The 25666-nt window shown below is 35.6% G+C and overlaps 2 protein-coding genes across 2 annotated transcripts; both read left to right on the forward strand.

Annotated features, from left to right (window-relative positions):
* The first annotated feature begins 16665 nt into the window (after positions 1 to 16665).
* On the forward strand, positions 16666 to 17925 carry LOC117932555. The gene is made up of 2 exons (XM_034853832.1): positions 16666 to 17347; positions 17423 to 17925. The coding sequence occupies exons 1-2, from the start codon at positions 16666 to 16668 to the stop codon at positions 17923 to 17925; spliced, it is 1185 nt and encodes a 394-aa protein (XP_034709723.1).
* A 1088-nt stretch (positions 17926 to 19013) lies between these two features.
* LOC117932556 lies at positions 19014 to 20342 on the forward strand. Its single transcript, XM_034853833.1, has 2 exons — positions 19014 to 19437; positions 19501 to 20342. The coding sequence occupies exons 1-2, from the start codon at positions 19014 to 19016 to the stop codon at positions 20340 to 20342; spliced, it is 1266 nt and encodes a 421-aa protein (XP_034709724.1).
* Positions 20343 to 25666: the final 5324 nt, after the last annotated feature.

Genomic DNA, 25666 nt, shown 5'->3' on the forward strand with positions numbered 1-25666 from the left:
AAGTTTCTAAATGTTGAATGTTATTTCTGAACATATATATAAATGTTTTCCTTTTTCTTTTAATCAAATAACTATTATTTTACTTAATTTTACATTCTTTCCTACTTTTTTTTTCGTCTTTCATACACTAAAAATCCAGATATAACGTCAACAAATCATCCAAAGGGTAATTGGAGTCATGGAAACTTGTCCATGACTCAAATTATGAATTCTTTGTTGCTTTACTTGTCACCTTTTAAAATTTCCAAAATGACAATGGACTAGCAACTAACTAGATAAATGAAGTCCACAATATATATATATATATATATATATATATATATATATATATATATATATATATATATATATAAAGTTTTTTATTTTTATTTTTTTGGAGGTCGATGTCTAAATTTGACCTTAAACATGATATAGAAGTTTTGAAATATTTGAATGTTTTTTTTTTTTTTCTGTGTGTCTCGATTTTATGGAGAAACCAACACATAATTTTCCTTAAAAATGGTGAGTAAAGTAAAATAAAAAAATGAAAAAAAATTAGGCATAACAATGATAGATATCCCCCTTCTGAACTCATGGATCTAACTTATTTATACATGTATTAAAAAGAGAAATAAAATTAAAAAAGACGGAAAAAGGTCGTTAAGCTTGAAATCATCTTTATTTTTCCTTTTATTTTCTTGTTTCTAAAGGAGTAATGGCTTATTTAAATTAAAAAAATAAAAATAAACATTTATGGTTGAAATTTAATGAAAAACAAAATACTTTTCTACCAATAAAGCTTTAAAGCAAATGTCAAGAGAAATAAAAAATTGTAATATTTAAATATGATAAGCAAACAAGACTAAAAAGTAATGTGAAATTACTGGATTTGAGTTTAAACTAATCATGTTTATATTATATTTATGTTAACCAATATTTAAGTTTATCACTATTAGAACCTTTCACTCAAACATAATCTATTTCGATATGTTTATTTATCATATTATCTTAATATGATTATGAATGGAGCATATATGTCTCACTTATTTATATAATTATAGATTTTAAGACTATTTTTAAATAAGTCTTTCATTATTAAATTAATTAATTTTATAAATTTTTTATAAAAAATAAACTAATATTTAAAGATTAGATCAAGTGAAATAAATCATTAGTATCATATTAAGTGTGTCATAATCATGTTTGAGTTAAATGGGTTATTGCTATTATTTAGTTGAATTTAATGTACTTCAATTTGACTCAATTCAACCAATTTATCAAATAAGTTATATGAGTCCTGTCATAAGTATATAAAATTTTATATACTTATCATACGACACAAAATAAGTATGATAAGCATAAGTTTGTTAGCATGTAGAAGAATTAGTTGAGCTCTCATATCAACTTGACTTGGTCATGGATAACGTGGTCCTTGCAAAGAGTGGCTCACATTGATACAATATCTTGTATTATCTTATTTATTTATCATTATTTTTAAATTTAATTTTCAAAGATGAGCTCACCTTGCACCAATATTTTGTAATATCTTATTTATTATTTTTTTAAAATTTAATTTCCACTAAAGAAAAGTCAAACTAATTTGTTTGAATTTTTTTTCCTACTTTTCATATGCTTTTTTTTTTTTTTACCAAATAATTTGAAAATGCACCAACTTTTAAATAACTTTTATTACTTTTCAATTGTTTTTTCTATTTCTAGATTTGGTTTTTTTTTTCTCTTTTTTTTTTTTACTTTATTTTCCTTTTTCCATAACTTTCTTGAGGTTTAAAGGCAAGGAAAGAAAGTAAACGGGAAATCCAAAATTTCGTATTTGATTTACCATTAAAAAATTCAAATACAATAAATATTATCTTTAAACTTGTATATTTTCGAAATTTTCACTCTTTATATAAGAGAAAAAAACTATATTTAGGAAAAGGTGAGAGCATTTATTAAGTTTGATTCTACTTTTATTTTTTGTAATTTTTATTCTTTTGTATTTTTTGTATTATTTTCTTTACTTTATACTTTCCTAAACTCTCTAAAATCCAAACAAAACCTTAAAGATAATAAATTATGTTCAAATATATCTCCAAATTTGTCTTTAAAATTTTTTTTTTTCTATATAAACAGTAATTTGCAAATGGGAAATTTTCAACACAGTACTTGATTTTAAATGAAACATGAGATTTTACATGATATAGAAATTTTGAATTTTTAAAATGTTTTTTTTTATTTCATTCTCTCAATTTTATGGAAATACCAATGCATAATTTTTCTTAAACATGGTGAGTAAAGAAAAATAAATTTCAAGCAAATTGAAGTATGCCCAATAATGATAGATCTTCCTCTTCTAAACTCATTGGGCTAACTTCCGTATACATATATTAAATAGAGAAATAAAATTAAAAGGTAGTAAAAAAAAAGTGATAAGAAAGTTATTGTATGTATATTCTCACTTATTCATATGATCACGAATAATAAGATTTTGTTTAACTAGGTGGATGTTTGATAAACAAATATAATAATTTAAAGTGGCTTAATAATTTAATTTAAGTTATTAAGTAAATTAAATATATTTTGTTAAATAATTTAATGACATAATTTAAAGTTAAAAGTACTTTTAAATAATAAATAAAAATAATTTATTTATTTATTTTTAAATCTATATCTTTATTTAGTTTTTTTTTTATCACCATTTATCCTAATTATCTCCACCATCTTCTTTATTATTTCACAATCTTCATTGTTACTAGACCTTCTTTACCTTAATTATAATTTATGAGGATAAATATATCAAATTGATGATTTAAAATAAATTTTAAGTTCATTTTATCAAATAACTTTACTACTGAAAATAAGAATTAAATAATAAGTTTTAAATTAATAATTTACATATAATTTCACTTAAAATCAAATTAAATTATTAAATAACAAGTACTAAGTTTTATCAAATATTTCCTAAGACTTATTAATAAATTAATTAATTTTATTATATTTTAATAAATTAATTTAAAAAACAAGCTAATTATTTAAAAATTGGAATAAGTTAAATGGATAATAATCATAAGTAGGTCGTAATTATATTTAGGTTAAATGGGTTATTCTTGTCATTATTATTTTTTTAAAATTTAAATTTAATATACTTCAACCGACGTGATTCATGTCAATTTAACCATGTTACAAACGAGTTATATTCATGTGACAGCGACAAGGAATCCATAGGTCATATTTGGATTGAATAAGTTTTTGGCATTTTTATATTGACATGACATGAACCTACCATGATGTGACCCAATTGTGACCTCCGAATAGAAATAAGTGTGAGCTGACAAACACGTAAAGCAATTGGCAGTATCTTCCAAACCTAGATTGGCTGACCTGGTAGAACTTAGCTTGAGCTGTCAAATCAACTTGACTGGGTCATGGATATGGATAACCCAATCCTTGCAAAGATTGGCTCATATCCAACCAAAACATTCATTGTAATATCTTATTTTTTTATTATTTGTTTTAAAATTAGTTTCATCCAAAGAAAAGTCAAATTAATTGACCTGAATTTTTTTTTTCCATATTTCCTGTACAGAATTATTTTTATAAAATAATTTGAAAGTATATAAAATATAAAATCATTTTCACTATATTTCAAGTCCTTTTTTTATTTTTAAATTTCATAGAAAGATTATTCCTATCATTTAGTTTAATTTATTGTATTTTAACTTAATTCAATTCAAAGAATTTATCAAATATGTTATATGGTTGGTATCATTTTACCTACATAGTAAATAGGTATGCTTGTTAAAGAAATTTAACACGATTATTATTCAGATTAAGTAAATTCTATATATTTTTTTTCTTGATATAAAATGAATCAATAGATCATATTTAAATTAAATAACTTTTATGCTTTTTGTCACATGATAAAATTTGTCTTGGTTGAGGATTCAATAAGAAAATAAAAGTAAACATGCATGTGCATCGATATTCTATTCTATCTTTGAAAATAAAATAATATATTTTTAATACTTTTTGACAGTTTTTTGTAAATTTTCAACATCTTCTGATAGTTTTTTCTAAATTGACTAATCAACTCGATGTAAAGTATTCAACTATTTGATGTTGGGGAAATATTTTGAAAAAAAAAATGTTTAAGACAAAAAAAAGGTTGGGTATTAGTTGTTTCGAAGGAATAATATTACTTTAAGAATATAAAAGATATAGTTTATGAAAAATTAAAGTAAAAAAATTGTTCAAAAATGTAAAATAAGAATTAAAATAAGAAATATTTGGAGGGAAGATAATTGGTGAAGATAATAAAGACTAATTATTGGCCATTTGACTTTAATTAATTGTCCTGTTAGAGGGACAATGCCATAACTCATGTCTTGAAGATGCCTTTGGAATGAATAGAAGCCAAGAAATTTCAAAAATAAAATCCGGGCAATGTGAATAGTAAAACATTTTCAGAAGGGTAATTGGTTGGGTTTGGATTCTAAATTATTTCTTTAAAATAATTCCTGTTCACGAATTCGTCCTTTCAAGTTTCAAGTCTGGTTTGATTTAAAATGTATTTATCTAATAATAAAATTTAAAAAAAAAAACAAAATCCTAAGAGAGAAATGGTAATCCATTTTTATTCATGAATTCTTTTTATATCAACAAAATGAGTATTTGAGTTTGAAATCGTTTTTAAAAGCTATTAGACTTATTAATAAATCAATCCTATCAAGTTTTCTTGGATTTGAATTTCATTTGTTTAATAAAAAAATCATAATAATAAAATTATATTTAAAGAAAAAATTAGCAAAATTATTAGTTTTGGCCTATGAATTATTTGATTGGTTTTCGATTTTCAAATTAGCAAAATTTGAATCTGTATTCTGCCATTCTCTTCACAACTTCTCCACAATGACACAAAGACTCGGTTTCTTCTTTCCGGGTGGGATTGGTTCTCAACAATTCCCTATAAATATTTCATCCAAATTCCAACCCCACAAATTTAGTCTTCCTTATCCATTTATTTTGAATACGAACATTCCAAAATTGATTTTTCTAAAATCATATGCCCAATTCACAATCTAAGGAGGGAAGATTATTGTCCATTAAACTTTAGTTGTCCTTTGGGGGCAAGCACAATCTTGCAACTCGTGTATGAAGAAAAGATTCCCTTAGGAATGAATGGAAGATAGGATGTTAAAGATAAGATTTCATTAGGTTATTTGAAGACAAAATTCCATTGGACTTCATTTGATTTACGAGATAGAATGTTGAAGATAAGATTTTATTGGACTAAATTTGGATGATAGGATCTTGTGATAACTCATGTTTGAAGATAAGATTCCATTCTACTTCATTTGGTTGATGGATTAGGATGTTGAAAACAAGATTTTGTCGGGTTATTTGAAGATAATATTCCATTAGACTTCGTTTGATTGACGGGATAAGATGTTGAAGATAAGATTTCATTGGACTAAATTTGGATGATAGGATAAAATATGATTGATTGAAAATACATGTTTTATTATATGATTTTCAATAGAATATGATATCTTTAGATATTATATCACATAATATCATAAGATAGTAGTATATCCAATGAAAAATGTTCTTATTGTTAGTTTGTACAAGGAATAAGAATAGTTTTTAGAGCATGTGAAAGAAATAATGTGAGAAAAAATATAGAAAGAAGGTGGTTTTGAAAATAATTATCAAAGTATCGCTTTTTACTTACATGTATAGAAATATATTTTTTTTTTCATTAATCTTCGTCATAAAACCAAAATCTTCGATCTTTGTTTTAATATGAACTTTTATACACGAAAAATCAACATTGATAATATTGGTTTTAGTATATAAAATAAAAATGCATCTACCTGGTTTTAGTGCAAAATTTTATAAACTAACAATGGTTTTAGTCTATGAAATAAAATTGTATATGCTAATGTTAGTTTTAGTGTAAATATGAATAAAATAAAGAACCAACGTTATTAGTTCGTGAGAAGGAGAGAGCATATGAAGAAATTGGGGAGTAAATGGCAAAGATTACGTCATCTGCAAATTGGGGGCATATGAGCATGTGAGGAAAGCGTTATTATTTTCAATGCTACCTTATTCCTATAGTTTTTTTTTTCTCTAAAAAATTATTGTTTCCATAAACTCTAGTATTTAAAAGCAGTTTTCAATTATTTTAAAAATAAATTTTATTTAAAAATTTAAATAAAAAGTATTTTTTAAATTATTTTTTTATGAAAATATTATTTACTTTAAATCCTTTTTAAAATGTTCTATAAAAAACAAATAAAAAATTAAAAATACCTCAAATTTATTTTAAAACTTGATCTCTCAAATTTGTTATAACAAATTGTTTTAGGAATCAATTATCAAAAAACATTTTTCAAAACGAATTTTATCAAATATAAAATTATTCTAAGAAGAGCTCCCAAAGAAGCCTTTAGCTTTCTCTTCAACCATTCCCATGAAATTTTATTTTGAAAGGGAAAAAAAAAAAAAATTCGGCTTTATAGATGGATTTCATATTATTAGTTCCACCATTGAATCAACCTTTCTCATTGACCCGATCAAATCACCCAACACAACTTCAACTCAATAATCAATTTCTTAAAATTCAATAATAATATGGATTACCACAATGTAGTGTAGATACATTTTCTATTTTCTATTTTTAAAAAATAGAATATAATATTATTAATAGTAGAAACTCTTGTATAAATAATAAAGACTTCTCTTAAAAAAATATTATATTTTTTATAAATGGTTTAAAACAATATGAGCATTGACTTAAAATTCAAAAAAAAAATTTATAAATAATTTTTAAAATATAAGATTAAAACTTTATTTATTTATTTATTTTTGAAAGTAAAAATAAGACATGTAATTTATTAAATGTTGAATATTCTATCATTTTCTTAAGTCATGTTTTAGTATACTAGCATTTTTTTTGTCTATTATAACAACTATATTCGTATAGAATATTCTAGATATAGTTTGTTAGAATAAGTGCTGAGTTGTACAACTTGGTTTGGTAATTTAAGGCATAGCACTAGGTAGAGCACTCTGCTATATATATATATATATAGTACCTTTAGACAATTAATTCAAGCCAATAGAATGAGAATGTGTTTTTTCTCTTTTCCATTCCCTCCTTGTAATATGGTATCATAGAATCTTTTTTCCATTGCTGTTTCATCTTCTTGCTAAAATGGCTTGTGGTAACAACATGAACTGATTCCAACCACTCCCACATTTTTTTTTCCACTAGTAACATGGCTCAATATGATTCAATCATTTTTTCTTGCACAATGGTGATCATCTTGAATTGGTTCTCATTTCTCATCTCCTCATTGGTCCCAACTATAATACTTAGAGCTGAGCCATGCTCATGGCTCCAATGCCAATCACAAACTCGGTTTTTGTCGATGGATTGATTCTACAACCACCTCCAAATGATCCTTTTGTTGGGGTTTGGTTAAGATGTAACAATATGGTCACTTCTTGACTTCTCAATGTTGTTTCCAAAGAGATCGCTGATAGTCTTCTCTACCTTGATAATGCTCAAGTTGTTTAGGTAAATTTACACGATCGATTTCATTAGAGCAACATCCCACACATTTTTCAGATCAAGCAATAGTTGCACAATTTGTTTCAAGGTTTCCTCGATATCAATACTTATTATACTTATATGAAAATTCTTTGGGACGAACTCAAGAATTTTCAACTCATTCCCATATGTCAATGTGGTGGCATGAAAGCATGGATGGAGTACCAACAACAAGAGTATGTGATGTAATTTTTGATGGGCTTAAACGAATCCTCTATGGGGATGCATAGGCAGATTTTGACGTTTGACCTATTACCCCCTGTTGCGAAGGTTTTCAATCTTGTCGTTCAAGAAGAACGACAACACCTTCGGATCCTATTCATGCTCTTCTCTGATTCAATCCATCTCTCATCCACGTCGTATCACTAAACAACCAACTTATTTATTATATTACCATTGTTACTTAGCTACACACTCATTCTCCACTTCTTTTATCATGTCATCCACTCCTCATCTTTATCCCATCTCTTTCTTTTTAAGCCATCAAAAGCTTTCCCAACCATACGGAACATTCATCTTGGCCATTACCTTTGACATTGAACCCTAAACCTTTTCCCAAGCTATTGAATCTTAGGTGTGACATGATGCTATGAATGTTGAATTGCAAGCTTTGGAAAACAATGGAACTTGGTCTATACTCTCTCTTTCCCTTGGAAAACACCCTGTTGGTTGTAAATGGGTGTGCAAGATCAAGTTTCGAGCTAATGGTACAGTGGAAAGACATTAAGTCCACCTTGTGGCTAAGGGTTATACACAACAAGAAGGTATTGACTTTTTGGACATTTTTTCTCTTGTAGCAAAACTTGTTACTGTTAAAGTTTTACTCTTTTTGGTTGCTATTTATGACTGGTTTCTTACTCAACTTGATGTTAGTAACACTTTTCTTCATGGTGACCTAATTAAGGAAGTTTATATGATTATTACACTTGGTTACACTTGTTGAAAAGGAGAGACTTTGCCTTTTAATGTTGTTTGTAAGTTGCACAAGTCCATATATGGCTTGAAAAATTGGGATATTTCGTCGAAATATCGAGGAAATATCAAATATTGGAGGTGGTTGAAATGAAATCGACCAATCTAAAAAAAAAAGAAAGTGAAATATAGTCGATATTTTGGTCAAAAAATCGAAATTGGCTACACATGCGTGAGAACCCGAAGTGAATATTGCCAATATTCACTTGGAGGTTATTTTAGCTAGACCCGCAAAAACCCGAAGGAGTCCAATTGTCCCATTTGCAAGAAAATCATGTGACGAAGCAGAGCGAAGGAGTAGTCTTTGATGAGCTGATTCGACTTATCAATTGATGATTAATGATGGAGTGATGTTTTTTCAAGGCTCTTTGGCTATACAATTATGCGGAGGTGAAGACTGAATTGATGATAATATATGTTAAATTCGTTAAGTTGAGTTATGCTAAATTTTTGTTTGGGAAGCATCCTTGTTGTTGAAATGAACTAAACACTGTTGATGTTGAATCAATTGGGGATGATATTTCTCCTCGTCGCAGCATGGAAATGTTGGATCTAGTTGCTAGAGACTGGCTTCTCATTTTTTTCCTGCAGAAAGATGTTTGGACAAGTTGTTCGGACACACCCTCCGAAGCCTAAGTTAGTTGCCTAAAGTAAGAGCTACCTTTTTAACCACAGCTAGGAGAGTCTTCTATATTACGTACTTGGGCTTTGATTTTTGGAGGGTTTTTATAGTGTCTAGAGCGAAGTCACATCTACGCTGAGTTGGCATCTTGACTTTCGCAGTCATGATGGTAGCATAGTATATGGTAGGGTAATCATCACCATTTAGGCGGCTGGCAGAGGCTGGCAGTGGGGATGTCATGATGGTTCGCTTGTCACCTCAATTTGTAGAAGGTATGCTGTAGCGTGTGGCAATTCGGCTGTGAAGACAAAGTAACATCCCATCATCCATACTCTTGATAAAGGGGAATGATTGTTTGTAGAAGTGGGTTAGATTATCTATCCAAAATGCATCATGCAGTTTAGAGGAGTGCAATGTTGCCGGTTGCTGGTATACATAGATCGGATAGAGTTCTCCGGGTTTGATGATGATCGTCCGGGCAGAGACAGAAGGGTGCCATGTGGGCCAGGAGTAGCTTGCCACATGGGGGAAGCCCCTACAATTGGCGTCGTCTGTAGGAACCTCAGGATAAAAATGTCAATACCCTCAAGGAGTCGCTCATCAGCTAGGGGTAGTGAGAGTTACTTTGACTGGCGTGAAAGTATGGAAAGACGCTAGCGAGAGAGCGAACGACAAGTGCAAGCCTTGCTCCAAGAAACAAGAAGACTCAGGGAGGAGAACGAGGTATTGCGAATTCAACTGTCATCATCAAGCCCTCCTCGTAGCCGGCAACCAAGGAGTCAGCGAATGAACTCCAGGAAAAACGAGGAGACAACTTACCCTGGAAATGTAGAGTTCCCATCTGATGAGCATGATATGCGGCCTGATGAAAGACCCCTACCAACCTATCACGCGCCACAAGATGAAACCTCTGATTCCACTCATGTCTCATAAAAAATGAGACACGATAGGAAATCCCAGCTATCAGATGCGATGCGCGCAAGATTAGTGTCTCAGGTGCTCGATATGGAGAAACCGCGTGTAGCGACAGCCCATGAGGTATATCCTGGTCTCTCAGCTGCACCCATCATAGAGGACTATCCCCCACACCCACCACTACAACATCTGGGAGGGGATATGGTAAGTAGAGGTTCCCTCAGCTTTGTCATCAGGCGACTGGACGACATGTTTTCCACGCCTTTTATCTCTCGCATTATCAATTACGAACCCCTGATAGGGTCCATAATACCAAAATTCTCCGTGTACGACGGATCCAGTGATCCATTTGATCACATCATGCACTTTAGACAGCTTATGACCCTTGACATAGGGAATGACATGCTGTTGTGCAAGGTTTTTCTAGCCAGCCTCCAAGGTCAGGATCTCTCGTGGTTCCACCGCCTCCCGATGAATTTCGTAGACAACTTTTGAGATCTATCGGAAGCCTTTGTGGGACAATATCTATGCTCAACATGACATAAACAAAACATCAGTACCCTGCAAAACATAAAGATGCATGAGAATGAGTCGTTGAGAGAGTTTGTGAAACGGTTCGGGGAAGCTGTACTCCAAGTGGAATTTTATAGCATGGATGTTGTCCTCCAAATCTTTAAAATGAGTATCTGCCCGGGCACACCCTTCTTTGAATCCCTCGCCAAAAGGCCCATGTAACTATGGACGATCTGTTCAGACGGGCAAACAAATATTCCATGCTCAAGAAAGATGTCCGCGCAGCTACCCAACAGGTCTTGGTCACCAATCAACTTGCCAAAAACGACGCGACTAGGAATTCCATAACCGTAAGTCAACAAAGGCAATCAAGCAGGAGGCATGGTGGATAGCGCCAGCTAGACTAGCCCAACTTCACCCCTCTCAACATCTTCTGATAGTTTTTTCTAAATTGACTAATCAACTCGATGTAAAGTATTCAACTATTTGATGTTGGGGAAAAATTTTGAAAAAAAAAAATGTTTAAGACAAAAAAAAGGTTGGGTATTAGTTGTTTCGAAGGAATAATATTACTTTATGAATATAAAAGAGTATAGTTTATGAAAAATTAAAGTATGATAAATTAGAGTAAAAAATATTGTTCAAAAATGTAAAATAAAAATTAAAATAAGAAATATTTGGAGGGAAGAGAATTGGTGAAGATAATAAAGACTAATTATTGGCCATTTGACTTTAATTAATTGTCCTGTTAGAGGGACAATGTCATAACTCATGTCTTGAAGATGCCTTTGGAATGAATATAAGCCAAGAAATTTCAAAAATAAAATCCGGGCAATGTGAATAATAAAACATTTTCAGAAGGGTAATTGGTTGGGTTTGGATTCTAAATTATTTCTTTAAAATAATTCCTGTTCACGAATTCATCCTTTCAAGTTTCAAGTCTGGTTTGATTTAAAATGTATTTATCTAATAATAAAATTAAAAAAAAAAAAAACAAAATCCTAAGAGAGAAATGGTATTCCATTTTTATTCATGAATTCTTTTATATCAACAAAATGAGTATTTGAGTTTGAAATCGTTTTTAAAAGCTATTAGACTTATTAATAAATCAATCCTATCAAGTCTTCTTGGATTTGAATTTTATTTGTTTAATAAAAAAAATCATAATAATATAATTATATTTAAAGAAAAAATTAGCAAAATTATTAGTTTTGGTCTATGAATTATTTGATTGGTTTTTTATTTTCAAATTAGCAAAATTTGAATCTGTATTCTGCCATTCTCTTCACAACTTCTCCACAGTGACACAAAGACTCGGTTTCTCTTTTCCGGGTGGGATTGGTTCTCAACAATTCCCTATAAATATTTCATCCAAATTCCAACCCCACAAATTTAGTCTTCTTTATCCATTTATTTTGAATACGTACATTCCAAAATTGATTTTTCTAAAATCATATGCCTAATTCACAATCTAAGTAAAAGAGGGAAGATTATTGTCCATTAAACTTTAGTTGTCCTTTGGGGGGCAAGCACAATCTTGCAACTCATGTATGAAGAAAAGATTCCCTTAGGAATGAATGGAAGATAGGATGTTAAAGATAAGATTTCAAGGCTATTTGAAGACAAAATTCCATTGGACTTCATTTGATTTACGAGATAGGATGTTGAAGATAAGATTTTATTGGGCTAAATTTGGATGATAGGATCTTGTGGCAACTCATGTTTGAAGATAAGATTCCATTCTACTTCATTTGGTTGATGGGTTAGGATGTTGAAAACAAGATTTTGTCGGGTTATTTGAATATAAGATTCCATTAGACTTTGTTTGATTGACGGGATAGGATGTTGAATATAAGATTTCATTGGACTAAATTTGGATGATAGGATAAAATATGATTGATTGAAAATACATGTTATAAGATATGATTTTCAATAAAATATGATATTTTTAAATATTATATCACATAATATCATAAGATAGTAGTATATACAATGAAAAATGTTCTTATTATTAATTTGTACAAGGAATAAGAATATGAAACATAACTTATACTATCTTATCATCAATCAAATATGAAATAATATATATATATTCTTATTTTATTTCATGTTACATTCGCCTAACCAAACATAGCATTACAAATGAATAGAAGTCAAGAAAATTTAAAAATAAAATCTGGATAATTTCACATGATAAGATTTGCCTTTGGTCGAGAAGAAAATGGAAGTAAAGATGCATGGTTCATCATATCCTATTCCATCATTGAAAAATCAACATTTTTTTGGTAGCTTTTTCTGAAAAATTGACTTGTCAACTTAATATAAAGTATTCAACTATTTGATGATAGGGGAAAATATAGAAAAAAAATGTTTAAGGACAAAAAAAAAAAAGGAAAAAAAAGAGAGGTTGAATCTTAGTTGTTTTCAAGAAAGAATACCGGAACATAAAAGAGTATAATTGTATGAAAAATTAAAATATAATAAATAAGAGTAAAAAGTATTGTTCAAAAATATAAATTAAGAATTAAAATAAGAAATATTTGGAGGGAAGATAATTGGTGAAGATAATAAAGACTAATTATATTACTAAACTCGGATATTTAATCAAATAAAAGACTTTTCAATTTGAAAATTTTCATTAAGAACCTGTTCCAAATAATCTTTGATGATATAACAAAACAAGCATTAGGTAATGTGTTCAAGTTATTTCAAAAGTGAGTTTGAACTTTTGGGGATGAATATCAACATAAAAGACAAAGAAAATAAAGTTGAAAAAGAAAGTACATCTATCACGAAAATAATTTTTTTTTATACTTTTAATTAAAAAAATGATTTATAATTTTTATTAAAAAAAAATACAAATGCAATTATTTATTCTTTTTATTAAAAAAAATACAAATACAAATACAAAAGAGTTAAGACATATCTACCATTTAAGAGATGATACAAAAGTGAAAAATATAAAGGGAAATCATGTTTAATAAACATTATTTAAAATTTTATATATTTTTAAATATTTTAGTTTTATATTAAATAAGAAGGATTAAAATATAAATATTTTATGTTTAAATTTATTTTATATATATTTTAGTTTTTGTTAAACTTTTTCATGGGAAAATTTGACATGAAGGTTAATTAAATTCATGTTCATATTCATATTTGGTTAAACGAGGATACATTAAGTATGATAAAAATATACATACCAAAATGTACATCTTCTATTATTATTATTATTATTATATCTTTTAAACTAGTAAACAAGTTTAGTTTATTTTAACTCCTCGTCTAAACGAATATTTGAGGTTCTCTTTAGAGAATCTTAAAATCAACCTTGTTCTTTGAAAAAAAAAATACCACGTGTGTCATTTTAAAAAACACTTTTTAAAAGCTACACCTAAGAACAGTTTTTAGAGCATGTGAAAGAAATAATGTGAGAAAAAATATAAAAAGAAGGTGGTTTTGAAAATAATTATCAAAGTATTGCTTCTTACTTACATGTACAGAAATTTTTTTTTTCTTTAATCTTCATCATAAAACCAAAATCTTCGATGTTTGTTTTAATATGGAATTTTATACACGAAAAATCAACATTAATAAAAGTGGTTTTAGTATATAAAATAAAAATGCATCTACCAATGTTGGTTTTAGTGCAAACTTTTATAAACTAACAATGGTTTTAGTATATGAAATAAAATTGTATATGCTAATGCTAGTTTTAGAGTAAATATGAATAAAATAAAGAACCGACGTTATTAGTTCGTGAGAGGGAGAGAGCATATGAAGAAATTGGGGAGAAAATGGCAAAGATTACGTCATCTGCGAATTGGGGGAGCATATGAGCATGTGAGGAAAGTGACAATTATTTTCAATGCTACCTTATTCCTATAGTTTTTTTTTTCTTCTAAAAATTTATTATTTCCACAAACTCTAGTATTTAAAAGCAGTTTTCAATTATTTTAAAAATAAATTTTATTTAAAAACTTAAATAAAAAATATTATGTTTTATGAAAATATTATATACTTTAAATCATTTTTAAAATGTTCTATAAAAAACAAATAAAAAAATTAAAAATACCTCAAATTTATTTTAAAACTTGATCTCTCAAATTTGTTATAACAAATTGTTTTAGGAATCAATTATCAAAAAACATTTTTCAAAACGAATTTTATCAAATATAAAATTATTCTAAGAAGAGCTCCCAAAGAAGCCTTTAGCTTTCTCTTCAACCATTCCCATGAAATTTTATTTTGAAAGGGAAAAATAAAATGGCTTTATAGATGGATTTCATATTATTAGTTCCACCATTGAATCAACCTTTCTCATTGACCCGATCAAATCACCCAACACAACTTCAACTCAATAATCAATTTCTTAAAATTCAATAATAATATGTGTAGGGACCCCTCCCCCTGATGACACGTGGCGCGCATTGCTATCCGGAGAAACTCCATCCGGACTCCCCAAGAGGACACGTGGCGCGCTCCCTTATCCGGACTCTCTCAGGGAGAAGCTTTAACATCACACCCGGACGATAGCATATCCTATCCGGATATGTTGTCCGGATTACTGACTGAAGTGAGCAAGCCTTGCTACGTCATTCCGACAGCCTGCCACAGCCCACGTTCCGTTGCCTGCAGAGCGAAAGGACATGAATGATGGCAAGTCGCTTCCCACGATCTCTGACAGCCGCCCGTAGGGTGATGATGGCCCTGCCACCACCTAAAGGCATCATGACGAGCCAAAAAGTCTTCCCACCATTAAAGAGGGAGGCAGAGCCTCTGACACTATATAAAAGAGCCTTCACACAAGGAGGAAGGTAAGCTGACTATCCCTGAAAAAGCCTGATAGCCTAATCTCTTGAGCCATGGCTAACAAAACCATCGGAGGGTGTGTCCGGACATCCTGTCCGGACATCTTTTGCAGGGAAGACTGAACCAGAACTCAATCTTGGTTGAAAGCGTGCGTCCACTTGGCAGCTACGTGGATCATTGGGACGCAAGGCCTCAACATTGGCGCCGTTTGTGGGAAATCGTTGATTCAGTCGCCGGCAAAAATGTCCACACCTTCCAGAAGCCGCTCGTCTGCTAGGGGAGAAGAAGGTCATTCCGAATGGCGCCAAGCCATCGAGAAAAGACAGTTGGCAAGCGAGCGACAAATGTAGGCTCTCCTCTAGGAGACAGCGAGATTGAGAGAAGAAAACGCTATGTTGCGCATCCAGGCTTCATCGACGGGGCCTCATCGTGGTCAGCGTTCAAGAGGCCAGGTAGCAAACTCAAGGCCTGACCCAGAGTCAATATACCCTGGAACAACAGGAGCCATCCCTGAAACATGCAACGTTAGGCCACAAGAGCGACACACGCCCATGCACCAAGCTCTCCAGGAGGAAAGCTCAGACTCTACTCGCCTCTTGTCAAAGAGACAGCGTGACAAGAGACCCCAGTTGTTAGACGCGATGCGCGCGAGGCTAGGCCCACAAGAACCTGGGAAGACAAGGCCACCAGTAGCCACAACCTGGGGAGCGCACCCTGACCCCCTGGTCACTCCCATGGTGCAGAACGTCTTCCTGCACCAAGCATTACGCCAAGCTGGGAGAAACCTCCCAAACGAGCCACCCATTGGCTCCATAAAAAAAGACTGGACGACATGCTCTCCACGCCTTTTTGCTCTCATATTGTTCATTACGACCCCCCAAGGGAATTCATCGTGCCTAAATTCTCCACGTATGATGGGTCCAACGACCCCTTCGACCACATCATGCATTATCGACAATTCATGACTCTCAATATAGGAAACGACGCGCTGCTATGCAAAGTATTCTTCCCCAGCCTACAAGGGCAGACCCTCTCATGGTTTCACCGCCTACCTCCTAACTCTGTTGATAATTTCAGGGACCTGTCAGAAGCTTTCGTGGGACAATACTTATGCTCCACTCAGTATAAACAGAACATCAGCACTCTGCAAAACATAAAAATGCAGGAGAACGAGTCTTTGAGGGAATTCGTGAAACGGTTTGGTTAGGTCGTGTTACAAGTAGAGGCTTACAGCATGGATGCTATCCTGCAGATCTTCAAGCGAAGCATCTGTCCAGGCACCCCATTCTTCGAATCGCTAGCTAAGAAGCCTCCTACGACGATGGACGACTTGTTCCGGCGCGCGAGCAAATACTCAATGCTCGAAGATGACATGCGAGCAGCCACCCAACAAATCTTGGTTGTCAGACAGGCATCCAGAAGTGGTGCGGAAAGAAATGCCAAACTTCCGGACCAGCCAAGGCCGTCCGGTCGAAGGCAGGAAGAACAAGGCCGCCCGGAACTGCCGCCCCTCACACCCCTTTCCATATCCTATGAGAAGCTTCTCCCTATGATCCAAGACATGTTCGACTTCAGGTGGCCCGGACCCCTCAGAACGGACCCATTCAAAAGGGATCATAGTAAAAAATGTGCCTACCATAAAGAACATGGTCACATAACGGAGACGTGCAGGAGCCTCCATTATTTGGTTGAAAAGCTCATAAGGGCGGGACACTTGAAGCAATACCTCCGCTCAGATGCCAGAGGTAGAGATGCTTCCCGAAATCACCACTCTGGAACCCCTAGGGTTCCAGCCGCCCCCAAAGCCATTATAAATTATATCAACGGAGGCCCGTTGGATGAGGAATACAACTCCAACGAAATAGACAGAGGCTGTTGCGAGCAGCATCGGTGCGTGAGCGCATCAACTCCATACGGCCTGGGATAGCTGGGGGGGGGGGGGGGGGGGGGGCCTCGCCCCATAGATGGGACAATCATTTTCCCACCAGTAGACCCCACACAGATATTGCAGCCGCACCGCGACGCCCTCATCCTGTCCCTGGAGATGGGAGACTTCGACGTGAGACGCATCCTAGTTGACCCGGGTAGCTCGGCCGATCTTGTGCAAGCATCAGTAATTTGCCACATGGGACGCAATCTCACAGGCCTCGAAAACCCTAGGCGAATTTTGTCCGGATTCAACGGAGCGATAACTACTTCCTTGGGAGATATTGTACTGTCGGTCCAAGTTGGCCCAATCATTCTCAACGTACAATTTTCGGTGGTACAAGATTTATCACCCTTCAATGTCATCTTGGGGCGCACATGGCTGCACTACATGAAAGCCATCCCCTCTACGTACCATCAAATGGTAAACTTTCTTACCGAGGATGGGCAAATCGACCTATACGGCAGCCAGTTAGCCGCTCGCCAATGCTATCAGATAACACGAGAAGTAGGGACCAGCCAGGAGGATAAACCCCTCCCTGAGTCCACCCATGCACTTGACCAATAGCAATTACTGAGTTCGGCGGACAAAGATCCCCCGGCAGCGGATCCCTTGCAGACGATCCAAATTTCGGAAGAAGGTACTCACCTTACATATATCAATTCCCTCTTGACGCCTGAAGAGACCCGGAACATCCAAGACGCCCTCCGACAAAGCCATGATGTCTTCGCATGGGCGCATTCTGATATGAAGGGAATTCACCCCTCCATCGTCTCTCATAGACTTAACGTCTTGCCAACAGCAAGACTCGTCCGACAGAGGGTTAGACGTTTTCACCCGGACAGACAAAAAATTATCAGGGATGAGATTGACAAGTTGCTGGAAGCCGAATTCATTAGAGAAGTGGAGTATCCGGACTGGTTGGCAAATGTAGTAGTGGTACCCAAAAAGGAAGGCAAATGGCGGGTGTGCGTCGATTACATCAACCTCAATAATGCATGCCCAAAAGACAGTTTCTCTTTGCCACGGATAAACCAAATTGTAGACTCCACTGCTGGGCAAGGGATGCTCTCCTTCTTGGACGCTTTTTCCGGATACCACCAAATCCTCATGGCCCCGGCCGACGAAGAAAAGACAGCCTTCATAATGACACACGATCTTTATTGCTACAAAGTCATGCCGTTTGGACTCAAAAACGCTGACACCATTTATCAGAGACTAATGACGAAGATCTTCAAACCTCTGGTCGGCCGTAGAGTGGAGGTATATATTGACGATATCATGGTCAAAAGCAAAACCCGAGAGGAACATACCGTCCACTTGCAAGAGGGCTTCTACCTCTTAAGGAAGTATGACATGAAGTTGAATCCTTCTAAATGCGCCTTTGGCGTAAGTGTTGGCAAATTCCTGGGATTTATGGTCAGCCAAAGGGGGATAGAGGTTAACCCGGATCAAGTTAAGGCAGTCATGGAACACCACCCCCCAGGAGCAAAAAGGAATTACAGCGCCTCACAGGCAAGCTCGTCGCGCTAGGACGCTTTATAGCCCGCTTCACTGATGAACTGCGACCCTTCTTCTTGGCAATACGAAAAGCTGGAGCGAGCGGATGGACGGACAGCTGTCAGAGCGCTTTCAAAAAAATTAAGCATTGCCTCATGCAACCGCCCATTCTAAGCAGCCCTCTCCCTAGAGAAAAATTGTATATTTACCTGGCTGTATCGGAGTGGGCAATTAGCGCTGTTCTATTCCGATGCCCCTCGTGCAAGGAGCAGAAACCTATTTACTACGTCAGCATAGCGTTGGCGGACGTAGAAACAAGGTATTCAAAGGTGGAGCTAACGGCCTTGGCCCTTCGAAGTGCCGCCCAGAAGCTCCGCCCTTACTTCCAAGCCCACCTAGTGGCCGTGCTAACCGACCAACCCCTTCGCAACATCCTGCACAAGCCGGACTTGACCGGAAGAATGCTTCAATGGGCCATAGAGTTGAGCGAATATGGAATCGAGTTGCAACCCAGGTTGTCCATGAAAGACCAAGTGATGGCTGACTTCGTGTTGGGATACTCCCGAAGATCTACCCAACGCAAGGAACCAAGCGGAGTGGAGTAGTAGACTTTGCGGGTTGATGGAGCCTCCCGGTCATCAGGATCCGGTGTAGGGCTCCTGCTGCAATCCCCAACAGGAGAACATTTGGAGCAAGCTATCCGACTGGGATTCCCCGCCTCTAACAATGAAGCGGAGTATGAGGCCATCCTATCCGGGTTGGACCTCGTCCTGACTCTATCCGTCTCCAGGCTCCGGATCTATAGTGATTCCCAACTCGTGGTAAGGCACGTCCAGAAGGAATATGAAGCTAAGGATGAGCGCATGGCGCGATATCTGACTAAAGTAAGGGACACCTTACAACAGTTCACCGAATGGACGATCGAAAAAATTAAACGGACTGAAAATGGACGTGCCGACGCCCTCGCAAGCATAACTGCTTCCCTCCCCATCAAAGAAGCCATATTATTGCCTATACATGTGCAAACCAACCCTTCCGTCACGGAAACCTCCACTTGCAATACCATTGAGGCAAACCAAGCTGACGGCCAAGAGTGGGCGGAAGACATAATAAGGTATCTCCGGATAGGCACTCTGCCCGAAGAGCCCAAGCAGGCACATAAGACCCGGGTACAATATGCCCGTTTCAGCCTGATCAGGGGGCACTTGTACAAACGGTCCTTTACAGGTCCCTATCTTAGGTGCCTAAACCACTCAGAGGCCCTGTATGTATTAGCTGAGTTGCATGAGGAGGTATGTGAGAACCATTCCGGAGGTCGATCTCTGGCGCACAGGGCCCATTCGCAAGGGTATTACTGGCCCACGATGAAAAAGGATACGGCAGCCTATGTAAAAAAACGTGACAAGTGTCAAAGGCATGCCCCCATACCACATGTACCGTCGGAGACGTTGAAACCAATTTCAGGCCCCTGGCCCTTTGCGTAGTGGGGCATGGACATAGTAAGACCCCTACCAGCCGTAGCTGCCCAGAAGAAATTCCTGCTCGTCGCTACGGATTACTTCAGTAAATGGGTGGAAGCTGAAGCATACGCTAGCATCAAAGACAAAGATGTCATCAAGTTCGTATGGAAGAACATCATCTACCGCTTTGGAATCCCCCAAACCATTATAGCTGACAACGGTCCACAGTTTGATAGCAAAACTTTCTAGAATTTATGTTCAGAACTAAACATCCGGAATTCATACTCCACACCGCGTTATCCTCAAAGCAATGGGCAAGCAGAGGCCACAAACAAGACCCTAATAACTGCCTTAAAGAAGAGGCTCGAGCAAGCCAAAGGGAAGTGGGTGGAGGAGCTACCCGGCGTCCTGTGGGCTTATCGAACCACACCCGGACGTCCGACAGGAAACACTCCATTCGCCATCGCATACGGTATGGACGTAGTCATTCCTACAGAAATAGGGCTACCCACTATCCGGACCGAGGCAAGACGGCAGGATGTTGCAAATGCGGAATTAGGAAGAAATTTGGACTGGGCAGACGAAGTAAGAAAGACCGCATCCATCCGGATGGCCAACTATCAACAAAGGGCAGCCGCTCACTACAATCGCAAGGCAAGGCCCAGGAGTTTCAAAAGTGGAACGCTGGTCCTTAGGAAGGTTTTCGAAAACACTGCTGAGACAGGAGCAGGAAAGTTTCAAGCCAATTGGGAAGGCCCCTATATAGTGTCTAAGACAAGTGAAAGTGGAGCATATCATCTACAGAAGCTAGACGGAACCCCATTGCTCCGACCATGGAATGTATCCAATCTAAAGCAGTATTACCAATGAAAGAAAGAAGAACAATGTGAATGGGTATGTTTTATTAATAATTGTGAAATTGTATACAGAAAGGTTCTCCGGACTACTAATACAGAGAGAAATAGCAGTAAAAGTTACAAAAAGAAAAGCTCTCATTGGGAGGGCTTGCGGCTCAACTTTTTCTCCTCGCCCGGGGGAATCGAAGGGACGTCCCGTTTGATACCATGCTTCTTCATGTAGCAACGGTAGCCAAAGAAATACATCTCGTCCACCTGCTTCTGGTATTCCGTCTCGAGTTCCTCCTTTTGCGCGGCAAACTCAGCCTCCAACTCTTCTTTTTGTGCTGATAAACGCAACTGCAAGTCCTCTTTTTGTTTTTTCTCAATTGACACCTCTGTCCGGAGTTGTCTCACTTCCCCCCTTAGCTGGGCCGTCTCGTCCTCCACCTCGTGCAGGCGGGCTTCTGTAGCTTCCTCCCATCTCCTTGCCTCTGCTAGCTCTATCTGGAGAGCCTCGTTGTCGTTCTGGGACCTCTTCAAAGCTTCGACACTCTCTTCAGAGGCTCTCTGGGCAGCGGATAAGCTGGCTTCGGCCTGCTCCAATTTCGGAGCTTTGACCCAAAATAGTGCGTTTTAAAAAAAAATTCCAAAAAATAAAGTTGTTTTGAAAATAATGCCCGATCTAATGCGTCTGTGCCACATAAGCTGCCAAGTCATAAAACCGTAGTTGGTGACTACGGTTTTATTTTTCTAAAGTGGTTAGAAACCGTAGTTACCAACCACGGTTTTAACTTTAAGTTTAAAGCCGTAGTTGGTGACTACGGCTTTGACTTTTTTTTAAAATGGTCAAAGCCGTAGTCACCAACTGCGGTTTTAACTTTATATATATTTATATATAACTTTAATTTTTTTAATTAAAATATTATATTATTTTGATTTTAAATATACTTATTTCATTATTTTAAAAATAATAATATACGAAATTAAATAATTGATATTTTTAATTTGATATAAATATATTTTTAAATTTTATTAAAATAATATACTCTATATTTAATATAAATATATTTAGTTAATTATATTTAAATATAAATAAAATATAATAAATTATGAAAGCCTATTAAAAAACAAATAATATAAATTATTATATTAATTAATAATTTTTTATATACTATATGTAAGTGGTATATAATGTCACATGTATATAAGTTCAATTAAATTTAAAATTTATCATATTTTAATTTAAGTTCATAATATTATATCGATATGATAATAATTTATTTATATATTTAAATAAATATGCTAAATTTTAAACTTAAATTAAACTTTTATATATATATATATATATATATATATGTGTGTGTGTGTGTGTGTGTGTGATATTATATACTATTTACATATAATATATAAAAAAATTATTAATTAATATAATAATTTATATTATTTTTTACTCCAAATAGGCATTTATAATTTATTTATTTTAAATAAACATAATTTATTATATTTTATTTATATTTAATTTTAATTAAATAATTATATTTATATTAAATATAGTATCAATTGTTATAATAAAATTTATTTATATATTTAAATATATATATATATATGTGTGTGTGTGAGGTATTATATACCACTTATATATAATATATAAAAAATTATTAATTAATATAATAATTTATATTACTTTTTTATTTTTCTAAATAGGCATTTATAATTTATTTATTTTAAATAAAAATAATTTATTATATTTTATTTTAATTAATTAATTATATTTATATTAAATCTAGTGCCTATTGTTTTAATAAAATTTAAAAATATATTTTTGTATCAAATTAAAAATATCAATTATTTAATTTCATATATTATTATTTTTAAAATAATGAAATAAGTATATTTAAAATCAAAATAATATAATATTTTTATTAAAAAAATTAAAGTTATATATAAATATATATAAAGTTAAAACCGCAGTTGGTGACTACGGCTTTGACCATTGTAAAAAAAAGTCAAAGTCGTAGTCACCAACTACGACTTTAAATTTAAAGTTAAAACCGTGGTTGGTAACTACGATTTCTAGCCACTTTAGAAAAATAAAACCGTAGTCACCAACTACGGTTTTATGACATGGCAGCTTATGTGGCACAGACGCATTAGATCGGGCATTATTTTGAAAACAACTTTATTTTTTGGATTTTTTTTTTAAATGCACTATTTTGGGTCAAAGCTCCCAATTTCGAGTGCAATTCCTCTTCACCGCTCATGCGTTGGGAGACGAAGGCCTTCATGTGATCGGTAATCCGCAGCAGGTCTGAAAAAAGATCGCGTTGTTGAACCATGCCGCGAATACCGCTTACCAGCTGTAGAAAAACCCACAACAACAAGTTCAATTACCAGCCATGGGAAAAACACACCAGTATGGCAAGAAAAATCAAGAGGAGTAAGTTATACCATTTCCGCCTCCTCAAACATTTTTTCTGAAGGCAGAGCAACATCTGAGTCGGGTGGAATCTGTTTCAACATCTCTCCCAACTCCGCATAGCTGAAAAGGCTAGTGGAGGTGCAAGCCGCATCATCAACTGGACTCCCCCCTGACGAGGCGTTATGGTGTGACTCCTCCTCCGGATCCGGGCCCCCATCATTCACGGCCGGCTGGATCTCTTCGGGCCAACCCTCATCCGGGACCAGCACCGGGTCGGTTGGGCTCTCTTCTGCTATCTCCGTCTCAGACCCCTCCGGATGATTCTCCTGGGCTGATGAGTAGCTGATTTCGATGGTTTCCAGAAGACGATCCTAAAGCCGCCCGCTGATGCTGGACTTTAAATCGCGGGCTGGACGAGACCTCCCCGCAGCCGCCCTCTTCACCGATACAAGTGCAAGGGAACTCGACTCACAAGGGGGAAAGCCCCCCCCCCCCACTGAGCCAATAAGTCCATATGGCCCAGAAAAGAAAGAATATAAGGGCTAAGAGAAAGGAGATTAGAAAGTGTTCTTGAGGTTAACGAGCGGTAGCTAATAACTAGCAGTTCTAATAGTAATATCGTGCGTGGATAAGGGGTATAAGCGAGACCTTGTATAGGATGTATACCTTACCAACTTCATCCCCTGGATGAACCATTTATTGAAGTATGTATCCGTGGATACCTGTACTATTTTTAGCTTTTTTTTTAAGAAGAAACCCTACCTTTCGACCCCCATTTCTTCCATCGGAGGGGCCGTAGGAGGCAACGGGTCAGGGCAAGAGGGTCCGGCTACATCCGCGTCTGGGTGGGGAAAGTCGGGCTGATCCACTGAGGTTTCTGCCCCAGCCAGAAGAGCCAGCCATTCAGCCGCTGGCATTGAAGGCCTTGATCCGTTTTGACCAGGGATACGTACGGAATCGCTTGAAACAGAGGGCAAGCCGGAGGAAGCTGGAGATCTTATTATTATTCCTTTTGTGGGAACCTTCTTCTTCTTTCCCGCTGGGCTGCGAGCGGGAGGAAAGGGTGCGGGGCGTTTATCACCAGGGGCCCTCCGCAAAGTTCCCTCATGCCTTTTTTCCTCCCGTTAGTTCAGAAGTGCTCGGCGTGCCTGGGCGTCTGCCTCGCGCACTTCCGTGTAGAATGGGAGATCTTTGAGAACAAAGTGTTCTCCGGCCACCACCTTTTTGGGCAGCCGCCTCGGAAGTATGTTGAGTACGTACGGCTGGGGCTCTTGGATAACCAAGCGGAGATTCTGCGCGGAGAGAAGCGTTTCACAGCTCCTTTCATCCGCCGCAATCTCAAATAACTTGTTCAACCGGTTGAACGAGGCTTTTTCCACCCACTCTACCAACTTCCCCCTTCTATCCTTGCCTGCACCCAAGAGAACAAAGCATGTCAGCCACCTAATAATGCTGACCTAACTCGCAACCGCGGGAGGACAGGGAGCAACTTATTCATACCTGGGGTCTTCAATGACTGGTTGGGAGCGAACGGCTTGTCCGGATGCACCGTCAAACTCGCCCATGGGCCCTTGACCAGCACGTGGCCTCTGGCGACCCCCTAGGTCGAGTCAGGAAGGCCGATCACCAACTGAAGGGATGGAAGGCTGGTGATTACTACTCGAAAAGTGCTATTTGATAGCTTCTAATTAATCCTTTTTAACACTTTTGAGTAGTAGTTAGTGCCTTTTAACCCAATTAGCATGTTAAGGCCCCTTTCAATCAATTCTAATCAAATTGTGTAAGTTTTGGTGTTTTTGTTAGTATTTTGATCACCAAAGCATTAGGAGATTGAGGAGAGTTATATGGAATCCTTGGCAAGCAATGGGAAGCTTAGAGGAATGAAGAATCAAAGCCTTGAAGCTCTTTTGCCATAAGCAAAGTGGAAGTGCAAAAGGGGAAGCAAAGAGGATTCAGCCGTGGAGCACTCTTGATGACAGTCACTGCAGCCACTTTTGGAGCACTTCCTGGAGTCCAAATTATGCATACAATATGTCATTTGAAAGCTTGGGAAGTCAACAATCCAATGCCTCAAACCGTGTGCAATTTGG

This window comes from Vitis riparia, chromosome 15, assembly GCF_004353265.1.
Source record: "Vitis riparia cultivar Riparia Gloire de Montpellier isolate 1030 chromosome 15, EGFV_Vit.rip_1.0, whole genome shotgun sequence".
NCBI lineage: Eukaryota > Viridiplantae > Streptophyta > Magnoliopsida > Vitales > Vitaceae > Vitis > Vitis riparia.